Source organism: Nicotiana attenuata, chromosome 1 (genome assembly GCF_001879085.1).
Source record: "Nicotiana attenuata strain UT chromosome 1, NIATTr2, whole genome shotgun sequence".
Classification (NCBI taxonomy): domain Eukaryota; kingdom Viridiplantae; phylum Streptophyta; class Magnoliopsida; order Solanales; family Solanaceae; genus Nicotiana; species Nicotiana attenuata.
Window position 1 is genome coordinate 8,248,123 of NC_031989.1, and position 20,390 is coordinate 8,268,512.

General features: G+C 37.6%; 1 protein-coding gene across 5 annotated transcripts in view; it reads left to right on the top strand.

Annotated features, from left to right (window-relative positions):
* The window catches only part of LOC109234546 (DNA-binding protein HEXBP-like), a 29,473-nt gene continuing 9,405 nt past the window's right edge, over window positions 323-20,390 (top strand). For all 5 annotated transcript variants that reach the window (XM_019400610.1, XM_019400740.1, XM_019400687.1 and 2 more), the window contains exons 1-8: window positions 323-478; window positions 2,710-2,917; window positions 3,222-3,413; window positions 4,461-4,550; window positions 4,634-4,795; window positions 8,998-9,165; window positions 10,428-10,544; window positions 10,636-10,797. In XM_019400610.1, the coding sequence (XP_019256155.1) occupies window positions 2,822-2,917; window positions 3,222-3,413; window positions 4,461-4,550; window positions 4,634-4,795; window positions 8,998-9,165; window positions 10,428-10,544; window positions 10,636-10,797 (987 nt within the window). In that variant the 5' untranslated portion in view covers window positions 323-478; window positions 2,710-2,821. The remainder of the gene's footprint in view (window positions 479-2,709; window positions 2,918-3,221; window positions 3,414-4,460; window positions 4,551-4,633; window positions 4,796-8,997; window positions 9,166-10,427; window positions 10,545-10,635; window positions 10,798-20,390) is intronic.

The following is a 20,390-nucleotide window of genomic DNA, read 5'->3' on the forward strand; positions in this document are numbered from 1 at the left end:
GTTGGATTGTAAAGGATACTATGAACAACTTTGCTCAAATTATTTATTTGCTGCATTAATATAATATCTACCTTTGATGAAAAAAAAAAGACAAGTCATGCTAAAATTAGAGGTTGTTATGAGACTAGCTATTCCCTTTTTATATGGGATAGTTAATTTTAGTGTAAAATTTATTTTAGGATTAACTGATAGCTATAATTAAATATTGGATAAATAAAATTTAAAATTTTATTTAAAATTTATTATTCTTTATCTCTGGTACTAAACGAATTCAGTTAAACTATCTAGAAGAGATATTTTTTCCCCACAAAATCCAGAAGAGATTAACAAATATTAGAACAAGATTACAATTCCATTGTCTTATTTCTTCTTTATTTCTCATTTCCGTCAACACATATGCTCACGCCCAACCCCCTTCAGCAAGCTAGTTACCCCCTCTCCTATTGTATCTGAAAATGGAATGCCACTTTTGCTTCTTGTAAGTTTTTCTTCTTCCTCATCTTTCTTTTTTTCCTTTTTGGGGAAAGATTCTTCTAAATAGAATATGCGCTCTGAACTTTGCATTTGTTAGTTGAAGTGACATAAATGATACTCTTTTTTCTACTTTTAGATTTAGAACAACATTGCAAGATTTGTTTCAAGATATACTCAATTAATGAGAAACACCTAGAGAAAGTTGGTCTTACAGTTGAGCAATAGAAGAGAATATTCAATGGCCCATTTTGTTAAAAAGGTGGATTTTCATGAATGAAAAGCTGGAATTTAAAGATCAAATCTTTTATTTCACAGTGGCGTAGTCACTTTTTTTTTGGGTTGATAAATTACTGACATTTCAAAACTTACAGCGGTGTAGTCACCTATGTAATATTGACTCTTCGTCTTGCTTTGACGTATCCGTGTTCAAGCGGTACCAAATGCTTATATACATGCGATGTAGATACTTTAGGACTTGATTGTACTAATTTGATTTATAATTATGGAAATTATTTGCATCTGTTCCTGAAAAAAAGTGAAGATAGTTTAGGAGTAACTTTGAAACTTCAATGGGGTACCACATTTTAAATAAAACAAGAGTATACTATGTTTTCCAGTAAAAATAATGACATCGAATATCCTTAATGACCATGTATAAATATGTCTTTCAATGTGTTAATTAATAAGCATTTAAGACATGATTATGTAAATAAAAGTGTACCATCTCTAACAGTTTAAGCTCTTAGATGAGATAATCACACACTTCAACAATAAGGAATGAAGCCTTTGGCAAATTCATTTGAATGTCAACCTTACTATTTGGTGAACACTGTAGCTCGACTAGACATGACTGCTTCATGAATGCCCAATTTATACTCCCCATTTCAATTAATATGAACCTATTTGACTGGGCATAGATTTTTAGAAAAAAGAGAGAAGACTTTTGAACTAATGGTGTAAATTGTAAAATGAGGGACATATATTTTGTGTGGCTATAAATCATTGCATAAAGGTAAATTGTTTTCAAATATGGAAAGAGATCGTTCTTTTCGGCACATACTAAAAAGGAAATAGGTTCAGATAAATTGAAACGGAGGGAGTGTATGATTTGGTTCTTAATAAATTTGATCACATTAGCTTGCTTGACTGATTCTGTTGACTAGGCTTACCCTCTTGGTGAAGTAGTCCATTGTCATGAAGTTATACTCGCGCTTGTTTGTTGAAGGAGAGATTTCCTCTTTGAAACCAATTCTCTTCCCTTGAAGGGCTAATGTTGAAGATCGATATAATTATGCAGTTGGTACCTTCTTTCCTCAGTCACGGTTATTGCCAAGAATTATCATTGACAGATTAAAAGAACTAGAGAATCTTGTAAAATGCGTGAGGTATTAAGAAGCATTAAAGGAATGTGAAAAGAACTTGTAAATAAAGCGAGTTTTGTAAATTGAACATGAAGAATTTGAATTATTTGATTACAAGAGAAACTTGATATGTTGGATTCGGATGATGATGGCCACTACTATGTACAGTCAATCAGCCTATTTATTAATACTAAAACTAGCTACTGGGCTGCCTTGGACACCTTCTTCTAGATTTCCTCCATCATTCTTGCATATTTGGTTCATTGCAATGCATAAAATCTTAAGAAGGATAGGCGGCTTGATTGGCTGACTCCTTCATTCTAGGGGTTGTATCATCTGACCAACGGATCCTCATCCGTCCACGATTTGTGAGAAGTTAGTAGCTGACTGGTTCTTCTAACTGTAAGAGCTTCCTTGAACTTGGTCAGATATGTTAACCCTCATGTGCCATGCTAAATTGGGTCATAGCTTTCTCTTGAATTAGTTTTTGGGACAGCCCATTTTTGGGTGTAATCTTGGTCCAACCAAGCCCATTTTAGGCCTGATCTATCGCTGTGAAGACAATTATTGTTCCCCCACAGAGTAGCTTCAAGGATTTGGTTTTTGACTCGGCTGCATTAATCCTTTAGTTAATCTGTGTCAAATATTGGCATTAACAATAGGAAAAGAAGAACAAGTCCCCAATCATAGAAGCTAGAATCCCATATTCTTTTTTATCAAGAACCTATCAAAAAAGGCAAAAGATAAAGCAGACTGCAAGAAACAGATGAAAAATCTCCCTTAATTCAATAAATAATATATATATATATATATTTTGAGTATAAACATTTTTTGGTGTTTTAAAGAGAATCTCTTACATTAATATCTTTTGCAGGCTAATGGTATGAAAGTATATAATCAACCAAAATCTGGAGAACAATTGCTGGTGACTAGGCGGAGTCTTCAACAGTCAGTGAGCTGTCTATATCCTACTCTGTAGGTGAAGAATGTCTGAAGATATGGGATGCTTTGCAGCAGATCTTAAACCTGTGACGAAACCACCGTTAGTACAAAATGAGAGGAGTGAAAAAGAAGAAGCTATTGTAAGTTCATTAATCCTACCTCTGATATGCTTTCCTTTTAGTGTCCAAAAAACACATTGTAGCTTTCTTTTTTGGTCCTATTTTGAGTGTGGGTATTCAAGTAGGATACCCATGGGAGATTCTCTCGAATTTGTATTTAAATGTGTCTTCCTGCTGCTTTATAGAATTAGTTCTGGGTAGCGACGGATTGAAACAAAAAGTAAAAAGATCTTCCTTCAAAACCAAGTCAGAGACGTAGTTAATGGTTCGTTTTGAATATGAACCTCCTCTTGGCATCTGAAAAAAGTGTCCCTAATTCTCTTAGGCTAATGGTGGGAAAGGAGATAATCGACAAAAAGATGGAGCTGAAATTACTGGTGATGTAATGGCTTCAACAGTCACTGAACAATGTTTGTCCTCCCCTGAAGGTGGTGAAGATTTGTCGGCAGATACACTTAAAACTCAGTCGATACAACCAATGGTGGACAAAGAGAGAATTGAAGAGCAAGAGACTGTTGTAAGTCATTAATCCTACTTCTCAGTGTCTACTCATTTTTACTCTCCCTTCCACTTTGCCAAACTGATCGTCATTTACATAGCAGCATTTAAGTACAGATGTTAAAAGGAGATCCAGTTTTGAATTTGTGTTTAATTGCATCCTTTTGTTTCTTTTTACGATAGTTCAGAGCAGAAATAGATGCAAATAATAAATTGTTCCTTCCTTAACTAATTACAAAACATAATTACTGGTTATGTGGTTACTTTACTAATATGAATCTGCTCATGGTACTTTCAAGTTTCAAAAGTTCTTTGTCAATGGCTCTCTCTAGGCTAATGGTAAGGAAGGTATAATCCCGAGCAAAAAGTGATGATGTTGTGGTGGAGTCTTCAACAGCCGGTGAAATCTGGGGAGCTTTTGGGGCTCCACTTGAAACTCTGACCAAAGAACCAGTATTTAAGAAGAAGAACGAAGAAGAAGAGGCTGTAGAAAATTTGTTCATTTTTTCTACTTTTCCCTTTATGCCAAACTGATTGTGGCATTCATGCTTATTTTATATGGATCCTTCATTTGCCTTGATGTGCCCATACCGAACGAGTGTAAAATGGGTGTGGCTTTGTGCGAATTATTTATAATATTCTAAAATGTGTACCTGTTGGCCGTAGCTGAGTCAATAGAACATATATTCTTGTTGCTGCTGTTATTTAAATTAGGTACAGAAATTGAAAGACATTCTATTTCATCTTTCTATTTATTTGCACCTTAGGGTACTTCTGATAATAGTTTTGGATTGAAACGGAAGAAAACATAGTTTAGGTGCCAATTTCCTAACCCCTTAGTTAATCTATTATTTTATCTTTGATATGCACTTGCAACATAATGATGAGATCAAATTTAATAGCTTTGCTGTCTTTTTCGTTTTCTTTCCCATTTCAGTTTGCAACATTTGTTTCGTTTGTGCATTGAAGTGAAGAACATGTTAGCATAAAACACCTAATAATATCTGATTTTATCATAGCCTTTGGCAATTGAATTTAGAGGTTTATTAAGGAGACTGCCTGGCAGGTGCATGCTGCAACAGATGCGAAGCAAGTGATGGTGTTGGAGACTGAATCATTTGGCACAAGGGAAAGTTTGGTGATGCAGGCACTTCTTGTGAGTATATGTAAAATTCAGACCTCATGTTTAAGTCCTTGCTTCTAACAACTGTGATGGCTTAAGATTACCAACTTTTGTAGCGGGCGCCTAGATATTTTGACTTTAAAGGAAGCAAATGGGAAACATGCCAGAGGTGTGGTGAAGAAAATCATGGAGCAGCAGGTTGTATCCCTCTTGAAAAGAAGAAAAGGCCATGCTTTCGCTGTGGGCATTATGGGCATAATGGAAAATATTGCAAGAAGGTCTGGTAACAATTGTTTCACCAGTTTCATTCTGACAAACTTTAATATATGTTATGTCGACACTTGGAGATACCTTTTCCCTGGGCTGTCTTTTAATTATTTTTCCTGTTCCCCACCCATGTTAGATGAACGTGAGTTTGCACCTGTATTAAACTGGTATGGTCAACTTGGTGCAGTTCTGATGTGTATTGAAGGATCCAAATGATATGCACATATCTATGTTCTACCCATTATGTCAAGGAACTGAAGAGCTTGGTTGACAGGGCTTTGTTCTCTTTGCACCCTTCCACTAGTAACTTAGAAAAACTTGTTATAGGCGTTGTTGCTCCCAAGCGCACACGCAAGTATACGCGGTCGTACAAGTAATATAGGATTTGAAGTTCAAATATCCTACCCACATGGACTTGTGATTAACTATTTACTAAATTAAACTAAGACAATTAATCTATTGAAGCGACTTTCTAAAGTATGAATATTTAATTAAAACTAATCTAGAGTAGCAAACTAAGCGATTACAGAAAATACTTCGGCAAGCTTAGAGACGAATTCAATGGGAGAAAATATTCTAGAGCTATGGGTTAGCTAACAATCTCGTTGAGTCTTCCACTTAAATTGTCTAATTAATTTATCTGGTTTATTGATTGGCAAGGTTAATATTACTCGTAATATTCTCCCGAAGTACTACTGGCCTATTAAAGCTAACCTAACGCCTATATTCCTATGGAATTAGGATTAACAAGAATGCACTAATAATTCCTGTGTAGTAACCAAACAAGGCGATTAGGTATATCCCTATCCTAACCGTAAATTCGTTCCCGATACTCAGGTTCAAGATCTTGCTCTACTTAATCTTATATGCAATCTAGAATTTCCTCTCCCGAGTTCAATCCTAGATTCGTAGATAGTATTCAATTGGTGATCAAGCAATCAAATAATTAAGCGTAATATTGAATAAATAAACCAATATGATAAAATAACAAGAACAATTTAAGCTTCAAACTACAACGTTCATGTAGCACCCACAACTCTAGAACTAATAAACTATGAGATTAAAGGAAGAGAAGAGAAGAAAAACTAGTTGGAAGCCTCCTCCAAGCGTGGTTTTGTGTTCCCGCACGTGAATTCTCCTTCAAAGTATGTTAGATATCCTCCAAATTAGGTTTGAGACCCCTTGTATACGAGTTGGGGCCATGTAGGACCAAAATAACCTTGTCCCGGACGAAATAGGAAAAATCCCGCAACATAGGGTCTAGGCCAGCGCTGGAGGCAGTAGCGATTTGCAATTTTAATTCCTAGCTTGCTTTGAATTGGATTTCCTTCTTTATTTGTCTTCCACTGGGGGGGGGGGGGGGGCAACAAAGGGTGGTCCCCCCTTTGTCTCCTCCCGTTTGTATTCTTTTATTTTCTTTTTTCTTCTTTCGCGTTTTATTCAATTTTGCTCCAAATTTCTTCATCTTCACACTGCTTTATTCCTACACAGTTAAAATATAATATTAAGCATAAGGTAATATAATTAATACTTCAAAGATGATTAAAAGTACTAAATGTGAGGCAACAATGGGTAAATATGCATTTTTGGCCGAATATCAGGCGTCTAACCATAGTGGCAAAATACGGAATGATATGTTAAATATGTCCAATTATAGTTGAGTTCTCTCTCTCTCACACACACAACTTTGTTCTATTGAGTTTTATTTAGGTTATTTCTTCTCTCTTTTGTTTTGTGGTTTCTCTGACGTTTTTAGTGATATTTCCATCTGATGCCTAAGTTTAACATCCATTTGATCTCCTTCTCTTTCCTTTCTAGTTTCTTGTGAGATATATTAAATTTGAGTTATATTTTTGCTCATGTTCTTAATACCTCTTGGAAGTTGGTGTTCTTTTGAGAATTAGCTAGTTAAGCACGTAATCATCATTGGGGGTTGATTGATAAAGACACCTTGGGCCTAACTCAACCCCAAAAGCTAGTTCATAAGGTGAGTACTGCCCAAGATCATATAAGGAGCCCAAGAAATCCACATTCCACTAAAGTGGGACTCGACACTCCCCTCACGCCTAGACCTGCAAACTGGAGCGTGGACAACATAAATGGGAGCCCTACAATGGTAACAATAAATTGGGATGAGCTTGACTCGTATACCATGATAAATGGGCTTTGGGCCTAACTCAACCATAAAAGCTAGTTCATGAGGTGAGGATTGCCCAAGCCATTTAAGGAGACCAATTGCTCCCACCCTTACCAACACTCCCTCGCACGCCTAGGCTTGGCAATTGGAGCGTGGACAATATAAGATGGAGGCCCAGCATTGGCAAACAATGAATTGGGGTGAACCTGGCTCTGATACCATGATAAATAGACCTTGGGCCTAACTCAACCCTAAAAGCTAGCTCATGAGGTGAGGATTGCCCAACACCATATAAGGAGCCCATGAAATTCACATTCCACCGACGTGGGACTCAACACATCCGTTGCTCAAATCATTTCCGTTTAGTTTAGCTGAGATACTTGTGGCCAATAGTTGGCGGTATTTGTGGTATACATTTTATTTCCTTGTCCAAAAAAATAAATAGTTGGGGGTATTTGTGGTGGTTTCTGCATGTAAAGTCTCATGCTAAATTTGGGGTAATGGGGGAATGATCTTCTTTTGCTTAAATGCTTCCTGTTGTTCAACAGAAAATATTTAGAAAACAAAATTTTTGGTACTGTGGTAGGTTGACATGGACTAACAAACATTGAAATATCACAAAGTTACCCTGTATGGCTACTTCATAGACCGTAGCATGAAGTATCCTGAGATTGTCCAGGTTCATTTATGATTGGTATTTGTATTCAGTCTTCTCTAAGTTTACCAAGGTTAATACAGATGAAAAGAAGAAAAAGAACAAGAAATAGAAGAAGAAAAAGAAAAAGATAGTGACAACTAAGTTTGATTAGGACGCCAATTGGTCAATTCTTCCATGAGGTACGATTCTACTATATTAGAACTTGGACATAAAACAACATAAATATAGCCCTCTGATCGGAAAAGAGTAAGAAGATAAGAAGATACACTCAATTGCACCAGTCTAGCTTATGTGTATATGGCAAAGATTAAGAAAGCACATGCAACCAAATATAACTATAAAAGAAGTCTGTGATGATATAAAGATAGCTCATTACACAATTCGTAATGTAGCTTCTTCTTGTACTTATTTTGAAGCACTCTCTTGTTGCCGAAGTTAATATACTTATCTTTAACAATAAAAAATAGTATCGTTGGGATGGAAGATAGGATAAGGATGTTAACCACTTGGTTTAGGGAGAGAAGCCTATTAATCAGACACTTGGTGCCATATCACCCGGAAAAGCTTTAATACCTCTGACGCATATGATATATATGGATTCATTTACTTTAACAGATTAGATACCTTGATATGAACATAGATTCATATATATTTGATCAATTAGATATCTTTATATGAATCCACATTGTTTGAGCCATCTCAGTTAATGTTTAGTCGTGGTCTCAGTGATTCCACGAAAGGTCAAGATGACCAATGAAGAAAGAAATCATCTTATCATTTGTTGAAAAATTAATGAAACTCCTTCTTGCACTAGAAGTATTATACCTTTGATTCAGTTCCAATTTCATGTTCATTTATAGGCATTTCATATCATGGATATCAACAAAGAAGAAGTATTACATGAATAATAGTTGCGATGAAAACAATAATAAATAAATGATTTCTGTCAAGGGAGACTGCTCATAACATCTTATCACTGAGAAAAATATTTTACTTGTAATTGAAACCAATCCAAGTTCATTCAACTTACAAAAACGTGATTCCACTTATGACTTCTTAGTAGTCTTACTATTTCAGGAGATTCTGTATGGATTAAGAAATTATTTTTCTTTGACCAAGGTTATTTTCTAAGTTTGTTAATTTAAGTAAAAGAAGCCTATTCTTAGCAAATAAAGTTTTCGGTTAGATAGCAGATCATGAACTCGTGCTTGTTCCACCAATCGAAGCAATCTGTGAGTTAGGCAACATTTGGCTCAATTATTTACTTCACCTTCTTTCTTACTGTTCTTTTTTGAGGCTTTACCTTTCATTACCTTTATTATGCTATCTTCCCTTTTCCCCCTTCTTTTACTTTTCTTCTAGGGGGAGGGGGTGGCAAGGAACTGATATTAAGATGAAGTCCATATTTTTATTTCCAGATCAGAGGTTGCTTCACTTGCAAGAGAAGAGGTCATTTAGCCCGAGACTGTCCCGATACTAACATACAGATACTACAAGATCAATCTTGTGAATTTTGTCTAAAATGCGGTGACACAGGACATGACATGTTCACTTGTAAAGATTGTTACTCCTCTAGTGATCTTGAGGTATGTGAGGTTTATCAACTTTATTCTGGTATTAGCATACATCGTCGTTTAGTAGGCAATTATTGTAGTTTATACTATGGTGTCTATTGCGTCAATACTTTTGGAAACTATTCTCTTGGACTTTTAAAACAAATAATAGTAATTCCATACATTACTGTTGTGCATATGCTTTCCTTGAGCCGAGGGTCTATTGGAAACTGCCTCTCTACCTCCACAAGGTAGGGGTAAGGTCTGCGTACACACTACCCCCCAGACCCTACTATGTGGGATTACACTAGGTATGTTGTTTTTGTTATAGTTATTCCATAATCCGTAATTTGCTGACGGCAATCTTTTAAGCTCTTATTTAGACTATTACATTAATGTTCGATTGTTCAATTGTTGATGTGGATTTCGCTAATATTTTGTAGCATTAATAAGAAAATCCTCTTGAGTGCACTTACCATTTCTAAAAACAGAAAATCCTCTTAAGTATGCTTTCTGTAATTTTATGTCGTTGACTGTGAACTAAAACAGCATATTGTCAGTTATTTTTTTTGTAATAACTTTGGTGTTTGGGTGACGTTGTGCGTGCCTCATCTATTTACTGTGTACCTGCAACCTCTCAGCAGGACAGGTACTCGGTAACTCCTGCCGACCAAGGAGAATATAGTTTTATTCTCCACAAATGAGAAGTCGCCAAGCTAAGTCCCTCCCACACAAGGGCGACTGGTTGGGGAAAGAAGCCGAAAGCAATAGCCTATTTTGAGATTGGTAGGAACCCAATTCGGAACATGAACCATATAAGAAATATCTACTAAACTGATTACAAGAATATTACTTACAATACCATTTTTCGATAGAGAAATCCTTCCAGTAATATCAGCCATTTACCTCACTTGCCTCTACATTTCATCAAGTCGTCATGGTAGAGACATAAACAGTGAATAAATAAATTACAAGTCCAGCTATCCCAGGTGGCGCCTAGTTTAGTGTAGCACCTGGTTTCCGCCTTCTCCTTACTGAGTGCCTAATCATACTCAGAGAAGAGTTTGATCCTTGCTCACAAGGAACACTAAAAATTACTCTTAAAAGTTTTTTGTTTCTCTGTTGGGATTTGAGCCCAAGTCTCTTATGATTTTCAATCCATCTTTATTGGTCGCTACGCCATAACCTTGGTGCAACATTCTAGTCCATTAATTTGATTACTTTTCTGAAAGTAGTATATTGCAAGAAATATTCATGCTAAACTAATGGTGAATCTGATGGTCTGACCTGGATAGAAAATTCAATGCTGGGTTTGCAAAGCTTTTGGCCATCTTTGCTGCATTGATTACAAAGATTATAGACCAAGGCAAGCATCTTGCTACAACTGTGGAAACCTTGGTCATTTAGGTTCAGTAAGTCATATCTGCTACTTTCTACAACTTCTATCAGCCAATGCTCATAGCATATTGATTTTTGATTTTATTTTATCCTCTGTCTGTGCAGGATTGCTTAAATCTATGTTGGAACATTCACCCAGCTTCTCTTAGCTGCAACACAGGTGGGACTGGTCCTTCCAGTGAAGGCAATTATGCAGTAGATCATACATTGCAAGAAGGAAAGGATGGAGATATAAATCTTTTATGTGAAGACAGCAAATCTGCGAAGGTATGGCTCTGTAGATTAAGAAGCTATTGAGTTTGTTTGCATTTAGAGGATGCCTCTCTTTCTCTATGTGTTTATGTTTGTGTACCATTTCCAGAAGTAGTAGATGGCTTTGCCATATGATATCTTCTCCTCAACATATAGTTGATTTCCTTGGGAATTTATATCATTCTTCTCTAGTAGTCTCACAATGGGATTGTTCAAGTCATGCTTGATGAAAATCCTGTAGCCTCAGAAATCATGGTTCAAAAGTTTCAAACATGAATATCCTCACGTAGGGCACCTTCCAGATCTGAATATTTCAATAGAGTGATGTGTGCATTTTCCTTCAGAGGCTGCACATAAATGTTGAAATTTAAAGAACACTTGCAGATATTTACGAAAATAATAAATAAATTATTGAAGTGACAGTTGTATTAATAAGATTAAGTATTAGTCCAATAAAATACAGTCCTTCCTCTGTCCCATTAAATTGACCTGGTTTGACTTTAAGAGTAAAATGTTAAAGAAAAGGACGAGCGTATACCATCTTGGTACCAGTTTAATAAAAAGATTTTACTTATCAAAAAAAAAAAAATAGGTAGGATGATTGTACTGCCTCTGATAAAGAAACAGCGTGAGTGACAGTTTGAGATGTAAATGGATGGAGTAGATAGTTGAAAGAAGTAACATTAAGATTGAAGTAATATAAGGTGGTATTTGTTTATAGTATTTTGAATTGCCTAAATAAATGTAGATTTTGAGAAGAAGAAAAGGCTTCTTGTATTTATGTGTATGTTTACATCCCATGAGCAAGGGAATTTATAGAAAGCTCCTAATGCTACTGAAGGAAATAAAATAAATCTATACAATCAATCTAGCTGTCAAGTCAAATCAAATAAAATCAGATCTCCTAAATATAATCAAATCTCCTCAAATCATGCTAATCAACACTCCTAAATCAAGTCTCCTTGAATCATGCTAATCAACACTCCCCCTCAAGTTGGTGCAAAGATGTCGCACATGCCCAACTTGCAGCTCAAAGTATGGAAAGTTCGCTTGTTGAGACCTTTGGTAAACACATCAGCTAGTTGTCTTTCCGATGGCACATGAAACAAACTCAAGACACCAGTTGTAACCTTTTCTTTGATGAAGTGTTGATCAATTTCCACATGCTTTGTTCGGTCATGCTGGACTGTATTATGAGCTATATTGATGGCGGCTTTATTGTCACAGTACAAGGAAAGTTTTCCTTTTTCATACAGTCTCAATTCCTGTAGTAGCTTTTGTAGCAAAAGCAGTTCGCAAACACCCTGGGCCATAGCTCTATATTCTGCCTCCGCACTTGATCTAGCAACTACACTTTGCTTCTTGCTTCTCCAAGTAACCAAGTTTCCTCATACGAGCGTACAGTAACCGGATGTTGATCTTCTGTCATCTAGAGATCCAGCCCAATCCGCGTCTGTAAAGGCTTCTATTTGGAGGTGATCATGTTTGGAGAAAAGTAGACCTTTCCCTGGAGCAGACTTCAGATACCGCAAAATTTGAAAGACAACTTGCATATGAGGATCTCGGGGATCACGCATGAACTGACTCACCAGGCTAACTGAATAGGCTCTGTCTGGTCTAGTGTGAGAGAGATAAATGAGTCTTCTAACCAGCCTCCGACATCTCTCCTTATCAACTGATTCTCCAACTCCGCTTTGTAACTTGTGATTGCTTTCAATGGGCGATTCTGCGGGTTTGCAACCTGTCATATCAGTTTCTTTCGAAAGATCCAGAATATACTTCCTTTGAGAAATAAAGATTTCTCTTTTGGATCTAGCAACCTCAATTCCCAAGAAGTACTGCAATTTTCCTAGATCTTTGATCTCAAATTCATGTGCCAACAACTTCTTCAATCGAGATATCTCCTCTTTGTCATCTCCTCTTTGTCCTCTACATAAACTATGAGAAGCGTGAGTTTACCCGTTTGATATCTTATGAAGAGGGTGTGATCAGCATTGCTTTGTTGGTACCGAAGGAGATCATTGCTTTGCTGAATCTGTCAAACCAAGCTCTGGGGTATATAAGGCTTTCTTGAATCTGCATACCTTTCCTTGATTCTGTGCAGTATCAAATCTAGGAGGACTCTCCATATATACCACTTCTTCTAAGTCTCCATGAAGAAATGCATTCTTCAAATCAAACAGTTGCAAGTCACCATCAAGATTAGCGGCACAAGATAAAAGAATTCTAATAGTGTTAATCTTAGCAACACGGGCAAATGTCTATTGATAATCCACTCCATAAGTCTGGGTGAATCCCTTAGCGACCAATCTTGCTTTGAATCTTTCAATTGAGCCGTTAGCTTTGTGCTTCACAATAAAGACCCATTTGCAGCCAACCAACTTCTTGTCTGGTGGTGAAGTGACAAGTTCCCATGTCTCATTTTTTACAAGGCCTTCATTTCTTCAATCATAGCTTGTTTCCATTTAGGATCTGCAAAAGCTTCCCTCCAATTCTGGAGAATAGACACAGAAGAAATAGACAAGTCAAATGCTCTATAGGAGGGAGACAAAGAATTATAAGAGACAAAATTAGATAAAGGATGTTTGGTGGCGCAAGATCTGACTCCTTTTCTGAGAGCAATAGGTTCATCTAACTCATTAGGAAATGTAGATAACTCACCAGTAGAAGAAGGTTCAGCGTCGGCAGATTGCATGATAGCTTCTTCTGCTCTATTTTTCCTTGAGTAAGTTTTCAAATCAAGCCTATCCAAACGCCTAATAGTCTCCCCCTGAATTCTTTCTCCAATTTCACTTTCCCCTGTGACAATGTCATCAAGAGGTCCAGTAATGGAACTAGGTAGAATCACCTCTTCCTCCTTACTTCTCTCCCCTGAAGAAGTGATGAGGTAATACCGAAATAGGGCTCAGATTCTCGAAAGGTAACGTCCATGCTAACAAAAGATCTCCTAGAGGGAGGATGATAACATTTGTAATTCTTTGCCGGAGAATACCTAATGAAAACACACTTTATAGCTCTAGGATCAAATTTCCCAGAATTTCTAGTGTGGACAAAGCAAACACACCCAAACACCTTTGGAGGAACAATGACTTTGAAAATTGAGGGGTTTAAGTGGCATTCTGTTGATAAGATAGGCAGCCGCTAGAATAGCATCCCCCAATAAGGTTTTGGTAGATGCATGGTGAACATAAGAGATCTTGCTACTTCTAACAGATGCCTATTTTTTCTTTCAGCGACCCCATTTTGTGCACTAGTGTAAGGACAACTAGTCTGATGGACTATCCATTGGACTCCAAATAAGCACCAAATCTTTTATCCATGTATTCGCTGCCATTGTCAGTTCTCAAGATTTTTATTTTGGCATCAAACTGAGTACAAATCATCTTATGAAATGATTGAAAACAAGAGAAAACTTCACTTGGCTTTTAACAAATATACCCAAGTCATCTTAGTGCAACAATCAATGAAAGTAACAAACCATCGACTACCAGACGAAGAAACAGTTTGGGTAGGACCCCGTGCATCAGAATGAATAGTCATAAACGGAGTTGTGCTTCTATTATCACTCACATGATAAGAGTTTCTAGTATACTTGGCATATTCACACGCATCACAGAAAAAAGATTCAAATCGAGTCCTTGAAAACAAATCGGGATATAACTTCTTCAAGCCAAAGAATGAGGGGTGTCCTAACCGTTTATACCGTTGTATTATTTCTTGGTTGACATCCTTACTTTCCCCAAAAAAAGCTTGACTAGAGTTTTGAATCCGATCTAATATATACAAGTCATCACGCAATCTACCACTGCCAATCCTTTTCCTTGTTTGAAGATCTTGAAAAGAACTCAATTTTACAATTTAGAGCTTTGGTGATGGCACTAACAGATAAAAGATTGATAGGGAACTCAGGGACATGGAGCACGGATGATAGTTTAATATTAGGAGTACAAATGACAGAACCTGTTCCAGAGATAGGTGTTAAAGAACCATTGGCTATTTTAACATTATCTCCTTTGGGACACGAAAAATAGTTTTGAATGCCTTTAGAAGAGCCTGTCATGTGTCTATTTGCACCAGAATCGACAATCCAAGAATTAAAGTTATCAGCAAAGGCAGTACCTGATTGCACATGATTGGATGTGGCAACATGAGCGGAGTCAAGTTTGGCTAGGAGACGACGGAGAAACTGAATTTCATCCGAAGACAAGATTTCTCCAGAAACCGTCTCCTTGAATGTCTCCATATTTCAGCCCAGTTAGAAGAAAGTCAGAAGGAGTTTGTGTTGCAGACAGCCAACAAGAGAGAGAAAACTCGACCTCTTTGATAAAAAAAGAACCCTAGTGCTGCGAGGGAGATAACTCACCTCAAAAAGGCAGCAATGGCTCTGATACCATGTAGATTTTGAGAAGAAGAAAAGGCTTCTTGTATTTATGTGTATGTTTACATCCCATGAGCAAGGGAATTTATACAAACCTCCTAATGCTACTTGAGGAAATAAAATAAATCTATACAATCAATTTAGCTGTCAAATCAAACCAAATAAAATCAGATCTCCTAAATATAATCAAAACACATGACATTTTGACAACCATTAAAAGTAAACAAGAAGAGCTTATATGGAATTTAACATAAAGATGTTTACTGTACCATTTGGAGACAATTGGGTGCAAGGCCTAAAGGAAGGATGGGCTCTTCCAATGTTTGAGGTCTGCTTTCATTAACATGAGCGAGAAGAGGTAGGGAGGCTATTCATCCACACCAACTCATTTTTGAAACTGGAGAAGCGAGCGGAGTCAACAATATGCATGACGGTGAGCCTCTTTCAAGTACATAATCAACAACAGGTAGGGATTGGTGGAGAAGCCATTTTGCCATTCATAGGTGACACGAAATGGGCTGTAACAACAGATAGTGGGTGAACATATTTCCCCACTGGAACAGGCCTTTGGTCAAGTTGATGATAGATTAATCGACTCTCCAATTTTATTAGAGTCGAAGGGAACACTTGGCACTACTGATGGAGATCGAACAAGGATGGTAAGGAGAAGAATATAAGAGGTTGGATCTGAAATATAAGTTTTTGTCTATTATCAGGTGGAACTGAAATTAGTGTGCTCAATCAATTATGACGGAAGAAAGGGGAGGAGGGGGAAATCAAGGAGGAGATGGACTAATATTTCCATACCCACCAAGAGTTATAAAATACTATCGTGGAATTTGAACCCGATAAGGGAATGGTAATAAGAGGTGTTCTAAAAAGCGGATGATTCATTATCTTTTTGTGTACTAGAGACGAGAATGGAACGGATTTTGTGGATGCTGTAATTAAAAGTGTAATAAACTGTTGGACTAACTGGGTTTTGTCTTTGTTGGAGATGCTAAGTTCCCCTCAGTTCATTTCTTAAAAATGACCACATTCGTCCTGTAAATATTGTTAATCATTTATATAATTTGTTACCATTCTCAAAAAAAAAATGACCACATTCGCAGGAAGGCGCTAGTAGCACGCATTGAGGATAAAAGAGAGAAGGTCGCTTGAGATGGTTTTGTCATGTCTTATGTCGACCTACACATGCACCAGTCCATAGGTGTGATGTTATGGTGAGTGAAGGTGTTAATGGGGGATGAGGTAGACCTAAATTTACATGGAAGGAAGTTGTCCCGAAAGACCTACAACTTCTTTTCTCTTATTTCTTTTCTGATATTATTGCCTTTCTTGTTGAGCCGAGAGTCTCCTGGAAACAGCCTCTCTACCCTTTTCGGGGTAGGGGTAAGGTCTACGTACACTCTACTCTCCCCAGACCCCACTAGTGGGATTTTACTGGGTATGTTGTTGTTGTAATGCAAACTTACTACAGATAGGGCACAATGAAAGAAAAAGATCGATAAAGATGATATCTACTAGTAGGAATAAGATTTAGTTTTGTTGGAGAACTATTATTTTACACTTTTATTTTGTTTGATATGATGATGACATGAATTGAGTTTAAATAGAGAAGTGAGGATTCATATAGCCGAGTCCAACTTGTTTGAGACTGAGTCGTAGTTGTTGTACAAAGACTATATATCTAATGCAATATTATGTGTGAGACAAGCTGCAAATGGTTAGGACCATGAGTAGTAGCCAAGGATGGATTATTGTTCGATATGACAGATTAATTTCAAGTTGGCCAACAAAATGATGTTATTGAGGATTGACTTGAGAGGTGCAACTGGAAATTGGAATAAAGGAAACCAATATAAAAAACTTGCTTTCACGAATTAAAAGACTTGGGAAAGCAGGAGAGTGGAGGGACAATTAGAGGAAGAATGACATAAGGAAGAATTAAAGGAGAAGTTGGAAAGATCTTTAGTGGTACAAGTGAGTTGGAGACAAGAGTCAATCACAAAGCAGAAATTTATAGAAAGTAGGGAGTTTGAGTGCTTTATACATGTTGAACACATACTTAAGTAAATAAAAGGAGTTCTCTCTAACAACTTAAGCTTTTAGATGAGATGGTCAACACTTTAACATGGTACTAGAGCAGGAAGAGGTCTTGGGTTCGAGTCTCACCACCACCCAATATCAAAAAGAATTTTTACGTGCTTGGATCATCAAAAAGAGTCAAGCCGCAGGTGAGGGGGCGTGTTAAAGACATACTTAAGTAAATAAAAGTGTGTTCCGTCTAACAGCTAAAGCTTTTAAATGAGATGGTCACACACCTCAAGAATACACATTGAAAATCACCTCTTCATCATGTACTCTCATCTTCATTTTACCTTCCCTCACATCAATAAAAGCTCCTCCAGTGCTAAGAAAGGTCGTCACATAATGACGAGGACCTCCTTATCGTCCTCATAGTCCAAAATGATGAAAAATGTCTTAAAAATGAATTTTCCTCCTTGACAAGTACTTCCTCACTAACCCCTTCTGGATTTGTGAGTGATCTGGCCATTTGCATGGTAACTGTGGTCGGTCTTGCAGCTACCAGTCTCAAACGCTTAAAAAACAGATGAAGGTATCAAATTAATACTTGCCCCAAAATCACATAAAGTGCGCTTAACTCTGTGCTCCCTAATACTGACAGGATTTGGTGAAACTTCCTGAATCTTTTAGTTTAGGTGGAAGCTTAATTTGAACTCTGGCACTGCACTCCTCACTCCTCAGTAAGTGAAACAGTCTCAAACTCCAATAACCGCCATTTCTAGGCCAAAATATCCTTCAAATATTTAACATACTTAGGCATCTACTGTAACACGTCTACCCGTGGTATGTTGATGTTTAACTATTTTAGTATCTCCAGGAATTTCTTGAACCTGACATCTTCATTTTGATTTTGTAACCTCTGAGGAAAAGGAGGTGATGTTTTGTGACTACGGTCTAGGTTTGCTCAACCACTTCCTCTTCTACTTTCTTTTCAAGCTCTGCTTTCTCATGCTCTTCTGCTTGCTTTCTTTTATTCGGCTGGCTCTCTTCTGGTTCTCTCCCATTTCTAGGTGTAAGTGTGACAGCCTGAACTTGGGCCTTAGGGTTAGGCTTAGTATCGCTAGGTAGTGAGCCTGTGGGCTTGGTATTTTGAGTGCTAGCAATCTTGCCCATTTGCTCTATGTTTCTGATGGCTGTAGCATTATTCTTCTCATCCACCGTTATCTTTTCCAGCATCTACTTAATTGCTCCCATCTGGTTCTGTTGAGCAACTGGTTGTTGTGGTTGGAAGTTTTGAGGTGCTTGGTAATTCCAAGGTGCCTGAGGCCTAATTTGAATTTACAATCCTTGATTGCCATCCCAAGGAGTAGTCTGGATTGTTCTTCCAGTTGGGATAATAAATATTGTTATACTGATTCGTTTGACCACGATTCACATTCCCAACATAATATATTGACTCAGGATACAATCAGCAAACCTCTCTTAAGTGTCCCTCTCCACATACATCACATTACATGGGCTTGCTTTTAACTCGGTGTACTGGCTGAGGAGATGCATTTGCAACGTGCATCTTGCTTATTTGGTTGGCTAGAGCTGACACTTGAGCTGTCAATGTAGTGATTGGATCGAGTTCATAAGCTCCGATAGCTTCATGAATTGTTTGTCTATGATCTCCTTGCCAATCTAGATTGCTTGACGACATTTTATTCATTAGTGTGTACACATCCTGAAAATTCTTGGTAAGTAGTTCCTCCAGCTGCAGCATCCACCAATCGGTGTTTGCGCGTTCAACCCACTAATAAACGTGTGTAGCAAAACTTCCTCTGGAATGTTGTCGTGCAGACAATTTCTCATGAGGTCCTTGATATCTCCAATGCTGTGTACAATTCTTCCCCATTATTCTGTTTAAAAGACATGGTCTCTGATATGATGCCAGCTGTCTTTGACGGTGCATAATACTCAGCTGCAAAATATCCGAGCTAAATCATTCCAACTTGTACAAGATTAGGGAGGTTCAAATTTCAACCAGTTCCTGGCTTGCCCCAACAGAGAGAGCAGAAACAAAGGCATCCTAACATAATCAGCTGGGATGTTTGGCCTTTGGCCTTATATAAGCATCGGTGATCTCCAAGAATGTCTGTAGATGATTCCAAGAATTTTCGTTTGGGAGACCGGTAAACTGTAGCGTTAATCTGTCGCACAATGCTAGTTGTTAGACCATCCAACTATGGCAATGCCTGTTAAACCTATTTTCTTCTTGTCCGGCACCTCCACTTCCTTATCCTCATTCTTCTTCTTCTTCACCACCACTACACCACCTTCTTCTTCAGATTCGGCCACTTCTGCCGCCATCATTTCCTCTTCCTCCTTCTTCAGATCATGCCTCCATCACCACCACCACTTTCTTTAGACTTGGGTACTTACCACCGCCACCATCACTTCCTCCTTCAGATTCGACCACCACCACCACCTCCTCCTTCTTAGATCTGGCCTCCACCATCGCCACCGCCGCCACCATCAACACTATTCGGACTTCTCCATTTTTTGATATTCCTACTAAACTAATTTATTCTTTCCCATGACTGAAAAGCCACCTTTTCTTCTCCATCTTTGATGTAAATCTTCTACATAAGAAAGCCAGAAAAGAAAAAGGGCTATTAGAGTATTAGTCATGGCCTTATGGGGGGATTCAATGAGAAAAAAGGGAGGCCACCAAAAAAAGGAGGAGCTAACGGGGGACTTCACTGGAAATACTTTTAGGACGATTGAGAACTCGGCCTTCCTATCTTACCTTCACCTTTACCACCACTACTTTCTCCTCGTCCTCTGAGCACTTCCTCTTCCCTGATTTGTTTGATATGATATTGATCATATTCTTTTTATCTATTTTCTTACATGCTTTTTTTTTTGGCGAAATACATAAAGCGCCCCTTTAAGTTGTCCACAACGATCAACCAAACACCTCAACTGACCCCTTTATCATTTAGACACTTCAAGTGTCTATTAAGTAGATCAAATAAATACCCGAATGCAGCACATCATATGCGTGAGTTACACTTGCCAATGACGTGGAAAACGAGCCAATTAGTAAATGACACATGTAATTTGATACATATAATTAATAAAAGAAAAAAAGAAAATACATTTAAAAAAGAAAAAACCCCATTCCTTACTTTTCACCAAACCAACGCACTCAACCCCC